This window comes from Formica exsecta, unplaced genomic scaffold (assembly GCF_003651465.1).
Source record: "Formica exsecta isolate Colony F162 unplaced genomic scaffold, ASM365146v1 scaffold194, whole genome shotgun sequence".
Lineage (NCBI taxonomy): Eukaryota > Metazoa > Arthropoda > Insecta > Hymenoptera > Formicidae > Formica > Formica exsecta.
Window position 1 is genome coordinate 956,586 of NW_021849240.1, and position 17,499 is coordinate 974,084.

General features: G+C 41.3%; 1 protein-coding gene across 1 annotated transcript; it reads left to right on the forward strand.

Annotated features, from left to right (window-relative positions):
• Window positions 1-281: 281 nt before the first annotated feature.
• Window positions 282-17,097, forward strand: LOC115234059 (MAP kinase-interacting serine/threonine-protein kinase 1-like). Its single transcript, XM_029804778.1, has 5 exons — window positions 282-1,332; window positions 7,787-7,921; window positions 10,578-10,934; window positions 11,040-11,610; window positions 11,702-17,097. The coding sequence occupies exons 1-5, from the start codon at window positions 1,278-1,280 to the stop codon at window positions 12,156-12,158; spliced, it is 1,575 nt and encodes a 524-aa protein (XP_029660638.1). The 5' UTR covers window positions 282-1,277; the 3' UTR covers window positions 12,159-17,097.
• Window positions 17,098-17,499: the final 402 nt, after the last annotated feature.

The window sequence follows — 17,499 nt, forward strand, 5'->3', positions numbered from 1 at the left end:
GTCCGTCGCGAAAATCACCATCTCCGATTTACGTCGCGTCACCGAGCTAATAATCGTCGTCGTTTGCATCATTCCTCGGCCGGAGCCGCGATCTGAGAGCCACGTTGACTACGTGACTCGCAGGGCGTCGTCGGAGCCTCGTGATTCGCGGGCAGACGGTGGCGAGAGAGAAGCTAAAGCGCGCTTTCGCGGACGCGGTTGGGACGAGGGGAAGGGAGGCCGAAGCGACGGGCAGAGGGTACGAGTGGGGTTGGCGGGGGAGGGGGGGGGGAGGTTGTCGCGAAGTGTTAGTAAGCAGAGCGGCCATCTTGTAGAGCTCAGTCGGGAACCAACTGTCGAACAGCGAGGAACGGATGTGGAAGAGAGGCCAGATGTGTTAGATGAAGGGTTTTTAATGCGCTTCCGAGCCCGATTGCCGCTACGTGCGAGAAGTTGTGCGATAGCGACGACGGAGCCACGACGACCACCGCGGGACTTTCGCGTGCGAAAAGGCCCGATACATCCGATTAAAAACCTTTAGCAGAGGGGAAGCTGCGGAGGAGGCGGCGGCGGAGAAGGAGAAGGAGGAGGTAGCAGGTCACGGAGAAGGTTCTGGCGAGAGGCTGACGACGAGCTTAGCTTCTCATCGACGGAAAGGCTTGGCCGCTTCTTGGCTGTAAGTAAGAAGGAGAGAGAGAGAGAGAGAGAGAGAGAGAGAGAGAGAGAGATACACCAGCAGAGAGAAGAATCGCGACGCCGAGAGACAGAAAGAGAAAGAGAGAGAGAGGGGAAAAAAATCAGCGCGCGGAGGAGGATGACCGACCGAGAGAAAGTGCAGTGTCAAAGTCTGTGATAGTATTTATAAAAAAAGAAGAAAAAAAAAAAACGACAACATCAGCACCTGTGAACGTGTCATCGTCGTTCGCGTTAAAAGGAGGACGAACAACCCGCGCGGATATATAGAGAGATAGGCTTTATATATTTATTTATATCTGTGATATCGACACTGATATACATCGACTTTCTTCGGGAGAAGAAAGAGAGGCGAAGACGAGTGTGAGAAAGAGAGAGATCGCTCCGAAGGGAGATTATATCAGTATCTTAGTGGATAGGCTTTTTTGTATATATACTACTGACTCTTTTTTATAATTATTGCCACATCGGTGTGAATTACGAGAGCACGGAAAACGTACGATCCGACAGATTTCTCGACAGTGAGCCCACCAGAATATTCTACGATCTCTTTCCCGGACGTCATTGTTCGACGAGAGCGAAGAGTACGTAAAGAGGAAGGAAACATGGTGGAGAAGATCCTAGAGGAGAGAGAGGACGGCACTCAGGAGGCCGGACGAGGTGAGAATAATTTTTCCTTCAAAATATTCCACGTAACTCGCGTCCTTAACGCCGACCTTCGATTTTCTTCGTATACAATTTTCATTTCTCCGAGGCTTTTCTCACCCAGCATTCGTTAGCGACAATTTTCAACAATTTTTTACATTATATATTTTTACAATTAAACGCCCTTTATGTCCGATTAAATTTCGAAAAGTTGGCCTGACAATTTAAGAGTACGATTTTGTTATCTATACTTGTTCGTTTGAAAGCCAAGTTTTTTTCGCTCATTTTCAATCCGATCTTGTCGATTCTTTGCGGAGAAAAAAAAGAAGATCTGAACTCGTTTCGAAAAATTCGTCACCAAAGTTATGGTCAAGAGTTACGAAACATCTCGTTGTATATTGATGTTTGTTTTGCGAACCGGCTAACTCAGGAGTCGGCGGCGGCCATTTTCACCGGTCGATGTGTAACGACCCGGTATAACGGGGGGAGAACGAATGTATGTGTGTGTGTGGTATGCTTTGCGATTTGCGTTTTCGAGAGAGAGAGAGAAAGGAGGAAGATCAAAAGTTTCACGCTCGAGAATCGTTGATGGAAAAAAAAGAGACGCGACGAGAATACCTTAGACAAGTGTTCGCGTTGCTTAACGATTCGCTTCTCGTCGCGGAAATCGCGTCGTGAATACGAAGTACGCGTGGAATCGACGAGAGAGAGAGAGAGAGAGAGAGAGAGAAAACTTTCTCGAAACCGGCGAATGACACTCGCGTGTCGACCGGCTATTAAACGACGAGTTATTCTTTTCTTTCCTCTCCCTTCCCTTTACCCCTCACTCCGAAAAGTAATAAAAATTAAGCAAAGTATTCGTTAATAATCCGGGACGGCCACGTTCGTTGATCCTCTCGGCGACGCAATTCCATTTGGTGTAATATGCAAACAGATTTCGTCATGCATCTAATAATCGTGACGTTGCAAACGAACCTCCCATTTGTGTCTCGATTACTGTTTTATTATAGTATATCGATTTTTTTATTGCCATCGTGAATGAGATGATAATCGCGCTCGAGATTTTTCGATGCAATAGGATGTCCGATGTAATCGAGAGTTCACCGTTTCGAGAAACTAATTGAAAATCCGTTCGCGTGAACGACAAATAAATGACAATCAAGTATTCCGCAACGTCGTTCTAATAATACACTCCTTCTCGCGTGTGTTTACATAAAAACACTTTCATATCCTGTCGAGCTCTCCTTTAATCGCTTGTCAATCGAGCGAATCGATCGCTAATTATATCGCACGTCTTTATTACTTCTAAAAGCGGAAAAGTTTTTTTCTCCTCTCAGGGGGAGAGGGAAAAAATCCCTGCGTCTAAATTATGCAATACTTTACGCGGATTATTACATATAATAAAATGACGAAACGAAAAAAATGACGCGCATTTTGCATGCATAATTATACTGTAATTCGATAACGTTTACCTCCCGTTGTCCATCAAAAGTCCGTCCGGATACGTGATCGGTAAATTCTTAATAAATATGAGAATATTTCTTTTCAATTCCTTTTCTTTTTTTGTCAGCGAAATTATTTCGCCTTTCGGATCAAATCTCGCTGATGGAAGATTTTGCGCCTTGATGCAAACTCGGGGTATATTTTCGGGGCGGAAGAAACGCGCGTTTTAGGTTTTGCAACGTCGTTTCCGTGCGACGCGTCGTTGGCACGGCGGATTATTTTTTCGGGGGAGGGGGAGGGGGAAAGGAGTGACAAAGGGGAGAGGGCGGGGCGAAGGGAAGAAGGAGAACGAAGTGGGTTAGTAGTCGGTATACACGGCGGTGCGGTTCGAGAGATTCGGCGCCACGACGTGGATTCACGACCCACGTAGGGGGAGAGACACGGGGTCGGTTGTAGGGCGATCTAACAAAGAACGTAGGGAGAGAAAGGGTCCCGGCGCGCGCATGTCAGTTCGGCGTGCTTTTAAAGGGAAACGCACACGCGATGGTCGAGGAACAAAGAGCCTCTCGCGCGAAGGTCACGTTGATCAAAATTGAAGTTAGATTAAGGATTTAATCTACTTTAGCAATATGAAAAATGATGATTTTTAGGAAGTTTTTTTAAGGATATTAGAAATTTATCTTTTTTACGTTTTACATATATTTTTATTGACGTTTAAACAGTACGTCAGTACTGTCAATACTGTTTAAACGTCAATAAAAACATGTGTAAAATGTGAAAAAGATTAATTTTTAATATTCTTCAAAAAATTCCTAAATATCAATTTTTAATACTGCTAGAATAGCCTGGGCTCTTAAGCTTTTAGATATACCTAATCACTTTGGGAATATCATGCGCTTTATCGATAAAAGAAATAAATTGATCGAGATATTCATCTGAATAAAAAGAAAGAAATTATCGAATAAAAAAAGAGACGAGCATATCCATAAAAGAATAAAAGGGATAACAAGGACGATATAAAACGACAGTATCACGGTCCGAATATACACAATCGATGACACTGTAAACAGGAACGCAATTATCTTTACGAATCGTCTTTATATACTCTTGGATCGGGCGAATCTGGCGCGGATGATTATACCGGGTGGAAAATGATAAACGCTCGCCGAATAAGCGGGCGCCAACGTTTATTCGACGGAATGGAAAAGTCGGGACTCTCATCGCGTGAATTTCCGCATCACATATGCGCAGCCTCACGTAACCATAACGGTTAAAAAAAAAAAGTCACGCTCCGGCACGTCGCGTGATTGTACTACATACTCCCTTTTCCGCCTGACCCTCTAATTGGGCGACGACGTTCGTGTAGCGTCGCGCTTTGTTCGCTTAATTTATGTACGATTATTAATGATACATTATTACGTGCAGTCGTGTACCACTTTCCTCTCGGACCTTGGTCGAGGCTAATTGTAAGACACTCGTTACGTGCACGCTCGATGTTTCGGGTCATTGTAAGATTTCCGAGACCGCGACCTGGAATATGCAATATCTATTATTTTTTATTATTGACATTTGCTAGTCTATTTATTCATTGATTTAGCAAAATATATGGGAGAGTCCATTACATCAATAAGAGGAGAAAAAACATTACATTATAACAAAATAAAAATACAAATTAGAATTAAAGTTTAATAAATTATAAAATTAAAATAAATATGTTTCAATTATATTTTCCAATGAGTATAACATTCTTATCTTCGCTATTTAGGAGATTAAATGTCCAATTTTTTTTTCAATTGCGAAAATCTCATTTACGCGTCGACTGCATCTTTACGGCTTTTACATAAAGGAAATCCTACGGTGACGATTTTCGCGTAATCACCAGCGAGCGCGCGCGCGCGCGCGGATGAAACATTATCGTATGTGTATATCACGCGTAAGATGGCGGCGTTCCTTTTCTGTGCCAGTCATTGAACTCTCATGAATTCGATGTGTGTGTGTGTGCTGCAAGTCGGCGTCGACGACAACGTCGCGTTAGCGAGACGTACGAAAATACATTCGTCGAAATTATATGATGACGCGTGGAAAATCGTCGAGATGAACGGGAGCCGAGGAGGAGAAGCAGCTTTCCCGATAATTGACGATTTCAAAGAGATTCGAGATCGGTCGAAGAGGAAGTTCTTCGGCTCGAAAATCTCGGATATTTCCGGAGAGAAAGAGAGACGGCGGCCTCTTCTGAGGGATTTTCGGAGACAGACGGGGACGGGTTCGTGCTATCATCGTCGTCGTTATGCTTATTTTTGGATCCGTGTGAAATCCGAGTCTCTCTTTCGAGTCGTTTCGACGAGCCGCGTTGGCTATTGTCTCGGTGCGAACGCGCGTCGAATGACAACTAAACGATCCGAACGTTCTCCTCGTCACGATCAATGAATAATCGATGAAAACGATTATTGAGTGACTTTTTGTTTCATCGCCAACCACTCGAGCTAAATATTTATCGCCTAAATATAATTAACTTTGAAATCAAATTGATATTTTTCTTCAAATTTCACATTTTTTATTTTCTCTCTCTCTCTCTCTATTTGCTGACGTAAATACTTTGACCGTAACAGAGGGCCGCCCCGGTGATCGGTCGTTGCGATTATCACGGACAATAAGAGAGGAGTCTCGAGACCGGCTTACAGTTACGCGTCGGGGAGGGCTCGTTCTCGATTCGGCTCTGATTTCTCCTCGACCCACGCGAGCGAGCGACCCGAGTGTGTCCGCTCTCGAAGGAGTGGCAGAGAGTCTCGGCGATGTACTTTATTATTCATCGCCGTTTGTATATCGTGCATCGGGACTCCGCCCACATAATCAGCACGCATCCTTTCCGCATCGCCCGAGAGACACCGCGAGTTATTAATACGCGTGCTGCAGTTAGCTACTGCATTATCTCGACGAACTGCTTGAACCTCGCCTTATTATCATGTATCTATATAAAAGAGTTTTATTCCCCGGATTTCGATAGAATTATCAATCCAAATGTATAACTCGTTTCTCCTTCGTAGTCGTAATTACCAAGGATCAATCTGATGAAAGTCTTAACGGAAATGGAAAATTTTGCTTTAGATAAGATTTTACATAATACAGTTAATATTCCCGCGATCATATATAATTTAATCTAAAAGGTCTTTATGATTAGCACAAATCTGTTTAACACACACACACACACACACACACACACACACGCAGACACTCGGTGATACGACGGTCGCGGAAACGTCGTAGATATTTATTTCGTAGATTGCAGCTTGATTTTTCCTCTCATTGGCGCGATACACATCTCGCGTAAATGTCCGCTGTATATCTCCGTTAACACGAGGGTCGTGAATAACGTACCGGTTACCCAGGTCTCGCCTTCGCGCGAGTGAACTTTCCCAACGCGAGAGAGGGAAACGCCGAACTCTCCGCACGAGCTCGTATCGGCGACCGACAATCGCTCATTTTTAGCTGAATTAGAAAGTGCGAAGAGACAGAATCTATTTATACACGGCGTTTGTAACAAACGACAGTCGTGCGAAATAATTGTCGTCGAATTTGATGATTCCAAGAGAGAATTTTCGAATTTAATTTTAATTACTCGAGCTCTTTTTCAATCGAATTGTTGAACGTTAAAGGGACAAACTGTCGCGTTTAAAAAATGTAGTAAAAAATAAAAAATCTTTATCGTACGATTTATTTGGATTCCAAGACTATCGGATCGGTATCTATTTCGGAGCAGATAACGGAGAAATGCTCCAGAGGTTTCGAGAAGCCAGCATTGTTATGCCAGAGCAGCTACGAGGGAATTGTTCCCATCTTCATTTATCCCGGCTGAATCGATTACGCGCTTTCCAACCGGGGCACAAAAGTACGGCCTCCTCTATATAATGGGGGCCTTCTCCCTTCCGCCCATTTCATTACACGGGGAAGCGTATTGTCTCCGTAAAATATTTGTGAGAGCCCCGAAATATTCACGATCAGAGAGAAATAAAAAACGACAATCAACGCGATGGTATCTCTTTCGCTTTTAATAATTACATTTTTACAATTTATTCCGGCGCGATTTTTCGACCTTTAGTCATCGTAAAATAACATGAGACATGCATGAATTACATAACACGTTCGACACATGTTAAAAACATGTCGAACGCATTATTCTACGATAAGCGTTGCAAATAGCCGGAGACACGTCATAGTCTATTGGGGCGATATAATTATAACAGCGCATAGGAGCATTATTTTAAACCTCTCCTCGAGACTAATGAGAGTATGGTTATTCATAAAGACAGCGTCGTCCCGATGAATGCAAGGTTCCCCCGCTTATGCGACGCGCGCGATAATCCTTTCTCTCGTAATAGTTCGAGAATAGTATCTCTTTTTTTGCTTTATCAATGGACTAATTGATTTTTATAGCGCGTCTCTTTTCCGCGGGACGCGAAAAGATGTTGGCTTTTAAACGGTCTGTATCTGACAGCAGAGAGTTATCGCAGGATGGGACGGGGATGAAGGAGAATGTGACTAACAATAAGAGCCGCGCGATGATAACGCGACGTCGATATTTTTGCAATAATAAACGATAATGTGAGCCCTCGTCACGTGTGGCGAACCGCAAGTTACTTTGTTCACAAAAATAAACACACCCACATTGCGCAATCATGTCTTCAAACACACATCGTTACGATGCACATTTGCGTTGAGAAAGGTACGGTTTTCTTAACCGTTAATCTTAAATTAGATTTATTTTGAGAGACTGTGCAGAAAATTTCTATTTATATTAGTTACATAGTAAGGAAGTTGATGGAAAATTTTGGTTTTTACGATCTCTCGTTGAGCTTTTGTTCAAGTTTATTAAATATTTTATATAAAAATAAAATTATACAATACAAAATAATAATCAATTGATTGGACAAAAAAAGGAAGAAATTTATTATTACTTTATAACATTATAGTACGCGAGAAAGATTATATACCGAACTTCAAACTAACGATAAGCCTTTGTGTATTTTAGGCGATGGCACCTGCCGGGATGTAGCTTCGACGGGGGAGTCCATGAGCGCGGTGCAAGCTCGTCAGGAAGAGGCGAGACGCAAGAGGCGCAGGAAGAGACGTTCTGGCTCATCCGTAGTATCCTCCTGCTTCCAAGGTAAATTGGAGGCACAGATCGGCGTCGAGCAAAAGAAAAAAGAAGAGAGAATTCTAGCGCTTCTTTATCTATAGAAATTTGCGTAATCATCCGGATCCTATCATAAGATAGAGAGAGAAAGAGACAGAGACCGAAAGTTACGTATAGAACGGCCGTACTTATTTTTCGATAACTAATGCGCACTCACCCTTCGTGCGTAGTGCGCCTCTTTCGCTATGGTGACTTTGCAGTAGTCTCCTCCGTAGGTATGTGTGACCTTGGACAAGTGTTCGGAACGTTCGAGAAACTCGCGCGGAACGGCGATAATCGATCGCGCAGGCGGCCTGGAATTTTACGCGGCCCGTCGCTTGTTTATAAACACCGGAAATTTACATCTCTCCTTCGCCCCTCTCCCATCAAGAGGGGTCGCAGCGTTCCCTGCGCAAGAATATTATCTCACGATGTGACAATTATAATAATGCCAGAAAATTTTTTCCCGAAATAGAACGGCGGAGATCAGCTTTTTTTTTATCCGCAAAATTTTTAATATAATCCGAGAAGAGAAATGTCAATTTATACGCGAGTTCGGTAATATTTTACGCCTCTAAACTGGTTGTATGTCTCTAGAAGAAGGGGAGATCGGAATTTAATCCGAGTTGTGCGCAGCTGGCAAATACGGTTATTCGGCCACGGAGTCGCTCGCACGATCGATACACGGCCCACGGAGAGCCACGAATTCGCTCTCCGCACGAGTTTTCGCTCTTACGAATGTTGTCAATTTATTCGATTCCCGAGCGCGAGGATGATTTGCAAGTCGTAACGTGCCGATTGTAATTAATTAATGTATTTTGTGATACACACGCTTAATATTTTTTAATCAGTTTATTAAAATAATTGAATCTTGTAAAAGAATCAAAAATTCCAAAAAGATAATCATTATTGTTTTCGATTTCGCTCAATTGTATTAGCGGGGATAAAAATAATATCTTACAAAAACTTTCGATAAGTATATTAAAACTAAATAATTGTAATTAAGGAAGTATTAAAGTTGAAATGCGCATATTCTTGGACATTATTTGAGGGATAAAAGGATTTAAACAATTCAAGTTATCAAAATTAATTCTATTTATTAAAAACGTAAGTGTAAATCTATTGTTCGATTTGAAGAATCAATACATTTCAGTCGTTTGATGAAATTAAAATGACAAGAGAGAGACTTCTAATTATATATATTAAATTATTAGAAAATATTAATTTTCAAGTCGAACGTCATCCAGATAAAATTTACATTTTCTCGGCTGATGCGTCATTTCATGTGATCGATTCGAGAGCCCCGGCTCGGCTCGAGAAACTTCCAACCCCTCTTGGAACTATACATTATATACGTGCTATTCCTAAGGTCGATAGAAAGAGAGAAAGAGAGGTTTGTCGAAATTTATATACTCTCTATCTGCGGATCATTGGTCGTTAAATTATCAAAGATAATGTTTCTTAAACATCATGTCATTAGCAGCAATTATCATGTCATTAAACCGAGCGATCGAGTTTTCATCGTAACATCATTTTCTCTAGGTAAATCACAGAAAGCTATTATTGCGCACATGCGTGGGTCGACGAACGCGCAATTTTCGCATTGGACGCTATATTTGTTCCGCTGTTAAAATTGATGTTACAGAGAACGCGAGAGGTAAAGACTCGCGGAGGCATATTATCGGCTTCTGGTTGCTAGGCGCTGGCGACGCTGCCATTCGCGTGTATCCGTATAATCGGAGCGAGAAGTGGTTAAAGGAGGGGGTGAAGAGAGAAGAGCGGGACGCGCGCGGGCAACGCGGAGACGCGGCAACGTAGGCTCGAACGGGGGTAGGGATGGACCCACGGATGGTATGAGACGCACGGAGGGTCCTCCAAGAGGAAGAGGAGGAAAGGAGCCGCGCGATAACTCCGGTCGCGGACTTCCGAGAGAGAGGGAAAATTCGGTGTATGTGCGTCGTAGTTCCACGCTCCGATCTCGGCCACCCCCTCTCGACCTTGACATTGACTGCCCGTCAGAACAGGACAACATCGCGCTGTCACGCGCGTTGCGCGTTCAAGAGAGACGCAGCCTATCTGAATCCGGGGATAATTGGGCGTAACAATCATGATGGGAACGCGTAGTCGAAAAAAAATTGATTTTTTTTTTTTTCTAATATTATTCCTGGAATTTGTTCTGACTGGCGAAGAAGACTCTTGCGCGTCTCCGGGAAAACAGATGTTCTATCGTTAGATGTCAAAGATGCGTTTGAAGAATCGTTATAAAAAAAGAGCCGTGAAAGAAAAGAGTCTCCGATGGACGCTTCGATCGATTCGATGTTGGATTCTCTCTCTTGCCAAGTGACAATACGCGACACGATGCGATATAATTGCCGTCGATCGCGTGCTCATAGAACGATGCGCAATTCCACGGCAAATGAATATCACATCGATTCATCGCGGTGAATCCATTGTACATTGGTGCATTCGCGGAATGAAAAGGTTGCAATGTTTCTCGTTCCAATAATTTTTGAGAACGCGATTTGCGAAACTCGTCAAAATGAAATCATCGAGAGCGCTCGTTTTTTTATTTTCTCCTTTTTCCTTCTCTTAATAAAACCGATTTGGTTCGAAAGATGAACATGTAAAACTCGTATTGCTGTTATAGAATTATACAAGCTGACCGGAGAAGTTCTCGGAGAGGGTGCTTACGCCTCGGTCCAGACCTGTACGTCCCTCTACACGGATCTCGAGTACGCCGTGAAGATCATCGACAAGATCCCCGGACACGCACGTGCCAGGGTGTTCAAGGAAGTCGAGACGTTCCACCATTGCCAGGGCCACCCAAATATCATACAGCTGATCGAATTCTTCGAGGACGAGGAGAAGTTCTACCTCGTATTTGAGAAGATCAACGGTGGCCAATTGTTGAATAGAATTCAGGAACGGGTTCACTTCACCGAGAGAGAAGCGAGTCAAATCGTCAAAGAGATTGCGAGCGCGCTGGACTTTCTTCATAAGAAAGGTAATTTTGAATAATAAAGATGAAATAAATTTAACGAGCTATGAGTTAAATAGGAATTGTCGAACAAAATATTGATTAACGTTCTTCTGTATGTTCTGTGTTCAGGGATCGCTCATAGAGATCTCAAGCCCGAGAACCTCTTATGCGTGTATCCGGACAAATTGACGCCGATCAAGGTATGCGACTTTGATCTTGGATCAGGTATCAAGTTCAACAACTCGCTGTCTAGTCCTGTGGCAACGCCGCAACTTTTGACGCCGGTGGGTAGCGCCGAGTTTATGGCGCCGGAAGTAGTAGAGGCCTTCATCGGCGAGGCCAATTACTACGACAAACGTTGCGATCTCTGGAGCCTCGGTGTCATCATGTACATTCTGCTATGCGGCTATCCGCCCTTCTACGGGAACTGCGGCACCGATTGCGGCTGGGGCAGGGGGGAGAATTGTCAGGCCTGTCAAGAATTGCTGTTCACCAGTATTCAGGAGGGTAGATACGAGTTTCCCGATAGGGAGTGGAGATGCATCTCCGAGGATGCGAAAGATTTAATCAGGGGCTTACTCGTCAAAGAGGCACACCAGAGGTTCAGCGCCGATAGTATTTTGAAACATCTTTGGATTAATCCCGGACCGACTTCCGTCGAAACTGGCGATCGATCACTTACCACACCTCATATCATAAGGTAAGTTTTCCCAAAGTCGAGTTTATCTTTCATTCTCCATCTCCGTCAATCGTTTTATTCTTAAATGTAACGCATCTGCATTTGTCTTTAGGAGAAACAACTCCGCTAGAGAACTCTCAGCATTCGCTGAGTCCGCAATGGCTGTGAATCGTGTGGTACTTCAACATTTCTCTCTAAACCTCGAGGAGCTGGCGGAGAACCGGGAACCCAGACTGTCTACATCGTCGACTGATGACGACAATCATCCGTACGGTCACATATCCGATTCGAGCAGCGAATTGTCCGAGAACAGCAAGCACTTGACGACGCATTCCTCTAGCGAATTTGATGGTACGCGACAAAAGTCGTGCTCCGTGCGCTCTAGCGTGGACCTAAACGATTCTAAGATCATTGGTAAGAATCGCGTCATAGGCAAGGATTCGCTGCAGAATTTGTTCGGGCTGTCACCGCCGACCGAGAGTCGTTTGATGCAGCGCCGTTTGAAGGCACGCTCCGATCTACTCGAACGTCAGACTGGTAAAGCGGTAATTGCGTCTCCGAGTGGCTGAGAGGTTGCAGTAGTACCGCCGATCGCTCTTTCTCATTATAGTATCTCTTTGTAGTTACGAGGGCGCGAACGATGTACAATACTTTTTTCCAATGGCTTAGGAAGCTAACGTGTAGCATAAGTCGAGTCTCTGATTCTGCGCGGATATAACAAGAATAGGCTCAATCCATTTACGGTAGTGACGACAGCGATAATAATCGAATAAAAAGTATTTTCGCCGCGAAAATTGATTGAAAAGAAATATCTCACAGTTATCTTTTCTTTCTTTTCAGTAGCTGTAAGCTTCCTTTGTTTTAAACTTTCGTTTTTTTAGCAGACAGTTTGATGACAACCAGATTATCTTTTTTTCCAAGATAGAATTCCAGTTGTCGCCTATTAATTGCAAATTGATTAATAACGTGACATTACAGTTGTAATATTACATAGCATACCTATTCAAGTAATATATAAAAAATGTAAAATAAGAGATATTTGTTTAGAATGTAAATCTTGATTGTAATATAATATATGCACTTGTAAGTGTGCATTGAAACGTGCACGTACATAAAGTGCGCGTTGTGGTACGTAAGGGAAACATTTTACATAATCGGTGCAAAAAAAATTAAGATAATTATATCGCAGTTTGACTTTGACATTACGCGCGAATAGGTCTTGGAATTAAAAGCAAATCTGATTTCATCAAACATCGCGTAATCTTCGCTGCGTGTTGCTCATTATTCACGCAGTCACATATTGTTACATATTGTACAGAGCTATCTACACGACACGCGCATCTAACGTTATATCACCATCATCCGCGGATGGAAAATCGACTTTCAAATATTTTACTCATCCACATGTCAACATTTGTATGCAAACGAGTCAACATTGCAAAACATCCCGATGATTCGGAAGTACATTGAGCGTCGATTCTGACGCAATCTTATCCTTTCGCTACATACCAGACACGTACGTTAAAAGACAAATACGCGCGTTCATGTGTAGACAGATTATTAACAAAAAAGAAAAGAAGAAAGAGTGAAGATCCTCGTGATCGTGATAGTTCGTGTGCTACTCTCACGCACGAATGCTTTATTACGTAAATATTCTTTTTTTTTTTTATTTGTTCGCGAATTCCCTTCAGTTAAAAAGAATTCAAAAAAACAAAAAAAAAAACAAAAAAAATCGAGACAACTGACGCAAGGCGAAAAGATGTTCCTTTTACTGCTTTTTTGATATTGTTTCAAGTATATTCGAGCCATAATATACATATATATGTATATATATATATCTTCGAACGGAATAAACGAGTGAATGTGTCTCAGCCCACAGGTGCAGATTATAGTTTGCTCATATATAGATTAATAGAAACGCGATAGATCGTAAGTCAACGCAAGATTTCAAAACGACAGTCAAAGAGTGGAAGCGCGAAAGTGGATGAAAAGAGAGAATGGCCGCTCTAGCTTCGTTTACAATTTTGCATTTTTGTGATTAAATCACGAGATAACGTTTATCGATAATAATGTTACATATTTTCGTAGAGCTTTATTGACCTTAAAATTGTTTTATATTTAACGCTAACCCAACTCATGATAATGCTTTATATATTTTTTTCTACAAGTTATTTGCATTCTAAATTTTTCTTCGTTCCGCTATTATTATGCACGAGTTGATACTTTTTTCTCTTGCTTTATTGCGTGTTTTAAAGAGAAAAAAATACATATGCAAAGAATTTCTGTCATTCACTTCTTGCTGATGCGATGGACCGATTTTACTCAGGGCAGCTGGGAGACCGCTGCGTACGTTATTCTACATAAATATATGCTCGTACAGTTTGAAAACTGGGAGAAAATATAAAGAGCTATTTGTATGTGTAAGATTTACAGAGCGCAGGCCCTCCACAATGTTAATGTCAGCGATTGCGTCAGCATTCGCTTCAGGATTTCGGGATCTTGTAATTTTGACAAAGAAGAGAGAGAAGATTGGGAGGACTGCGAATGTATAATATGCGTTTGTATATTATAATTGCATCATTGGAAACTTTCTTAGAAAGTCATTCGCTTGCTGTAGGCAGGTACGGCTTTTGTCAACTTCTGTCTTCTTTGTACTTTGTAAGTACTAATAAGATAAAAATTAGTGTTTATAGCGCTCGCGCGCGTAGAGATAATATTTTATATATATGTATGCACATATATGTATGTGTATGTTTATGTATATATGTATATACATATATATGAAAATCTCCGTGTAAATAGAAGAGCTACGATATAGAGGTATGGAAAGCAATATACAATGGGGGCTCTCTTATATAAGAGAAAATGTTGAAAGATTATAATATATTTATCGGCCTCTTTGCGCAAAGCTAAAAAAACACTTTGTTCCTCAGCCGTAGCATGTCAGAAATTATCAATCGTAAAAATTAATTTCTTCCTTGTCTTTTTCCTTTGTTTTGCGCAAAGTTCCATACAATATACAACTCATGTCAAGCAATTAAGCGTACGCTCGAAAAGCTTCAAAATTGTTCATTATCGTTTTTCTATCGGATCGCGAAACGAGAGAGAGAGAAAGAGAGATTTTTTTTTTGTATCGAGCGTGCGTGTGAAGTATCGATATAGGCTCGAATGTATAAGTGAATACTCTTCAAAAGAAAGAACGAAAGAGGAGAGAAGTAATATATATAAATGTAAGAGAGTATATAAAAGTGTATGGAGTGCAAATGAAGCAAATGTTGGAGTGTGCAGAACGTAAAGAAAAAAATATAAAAGGAAAAGAAAAAAATATACAAATGGCCATAATACGCAGATCTGTAAGCGTAACGAATTTAAGATTATATAATAAAGCGCGAGAGTATATTAGATGTGTGTGTATGTATGCGCGGATGTGTGTAAGATTGCGAATGAATAAAGGAGAAGTGTGTGAAAAATGAAACTAATTACTAGCCTTTAAGAGGAAAAAAAGCACCTTGTCGTAAGTTTATATAGCATAAAGGTACCGCTGAGTCATACCGACCAGAGTATCAGATTGTTGTTTACTTTAATCCTTTTACATTTTCACACATATATCTCGATACAAGCGAATCAATTTTTAATAGATTTTTGTTCGCTCATATACACATACATGCATCATGAGAGCTTAATAAAAATGATATAATCATTTCGAAGGTTGAAATTGTGATAATGTTTTTCGTGCGCCGTGGCTGAACCATATAATGTTTGAGTACTCGGTATAGCACAGCGGTCGGTCAGCTACATACATGCGAAATGCGAACGCTATCATTCTCATTTTCTTCCCTGTATTACGCAGAGCGAGTGTTATATAAGTCGTTTGCAGAGCGGCGGTTATAACGAAGGAGGATGTAATCCGTGAAAGACGTTGGTTCGTGTCGTGTTCACGTCGTACCCATCGCGTCCATATAGTGCGGAAGATCCTAGAGCGAGAAAGAACAGAGTCGCAATGCGAGGAAAGCGAGTAAAGATTTCGTACACTTTTTTTCTGAGAAAAGAAACAAGAAAAATGATTACGTCATATATCTTGAATGATACGCATCGCATCTTGTTCCTCTCATTTTCTGCCCGCACACTCTGTCGAGTCATTTTTCTGCCGCGAAATTCGCGCGATCGACACATATCTTTATGAAGAGAAGAGCGCATCTTCCTCTTTATGAAAGAAGAAAAAATAGAGATTTTATCAAGCACTTGTGTGTGAAAGATCATCGCCCGATGGTCTTTAATTTCAGATGAATATTCATTCTGTCGGAAAATTAAAAAAAAAAAAAAAAAAAAAAAAAAAAGAGTGTGCGGCAACTCGACACGAACAGATTCTGATCGCACTTTTCATATTCTTGTAATCGTAGTCGATATATCGATCGAAGAGTGGGATAGTAAGAGAAAAAAAAAAAAAACAGAATGTAAATAAGATTTATCTAGTAGCTATAGTGCCTATATCCTAAAAAGAGTAGATCGATAACGCTCCCTGAATTTCACCCTACTCCCTTCATCTCCCTCCCGCATCTTTCCACATTGTCCTTTCATCCTTCAAACACAAGACGTCCCCTATTCACGACCTTCTCTAAAATCAATTTTCCCTTCCCCCTATATCCTCATAATCGAAACATTCCTCATCCTCCGAACCAACCACCACCGAATCCCTTTCTCCCATGTCACACGATCCCTTCTTCCACGCGTCCCAAGAAAAAAAATTGTTATAAAACGGAAAATGGCCAAAAAATATTTTTTATTTTTCATACCCACTTGTATGTAGGATATATAACGATATATTTTTTTGACACGGTTGAGGAGACATGGAGATTGCGAAGAAAGGGAAGCGGCCGTATCGCATTCTCGATCGCTCTCTCGTTTGAAATTGTTCCGAGAGAGATATCGGGGGATGCGATAGCTTTTCTTTCATTTCTTGCGTTTGGTGCGATATCTTACTGCTTAGTATTAGACGTTTTTGTAAACCGGAATCGCTCTTCAGTTCAGCGAAAGAGAGAGAGAGAGAGAGAGAAAACGTTTGAAAACAAGGGCTAAAATCCACTTGATAACGAGCTCACGTACGATTTTCCATTCTGTTATAGAAAAATATTCAGCACGCGCATTTTCCCGTTATTTTTTTTTTCTTGTAAAGAAAATGTAACGAATTGAAATTCTTTTCAATTTTATTGTAAGATTTGACCGATAAAATTAAATTTTCGCCGTGTCATCGATATCTTTTTCATGTATGTAAACGGGAGCGATTGTCGGATTCTAAATGTTACATTGCAAGTCACAGGAGCAGTGAGCAGGAGGCGCTAATTTTTTGACGTACTTTTATTCGTATTTAAGTGGCGCGCGTTTTAGCCTAGCGAAACATGTAAATGTCGAGACTGGATATTACGAACGTACAAAAGAACCTTTATTATACCTAAACTATGTAGAACATGTTGATCGCTCCACGATTCATAATCGTCGCGTCCAAAAAAAACAAAAAAAAAAAAACAAAAAAAATATACTCGCATAAGGCGAGTTAGTTTCGATTCCCGAGCAACAATTCCTACGACTCGAATTATCCATAAATCTGATTGCGAACAACCAGGCAATGGCGTGATTCGAAGAAAAAGAAAATCTTTGTCATTAATCCTTCATGATTGATCATTAAAATGTATATTTTTTAAGATGAAATATTAAAAAATTTACTTTATTAGATATTTTCTCCTTGACACATACACATATACACGCATCCCTCGATCGCACTTATTTTTATTTTCTCAATTTATTTAGCATACGATAAAGTCCGCGCCATTGTTTTGTGATCGTTGAATCGAAACGCTCAGTCAGATTAATCTCGTTCCATCGTAATCTCAAAGAGGTCACGATATATATATA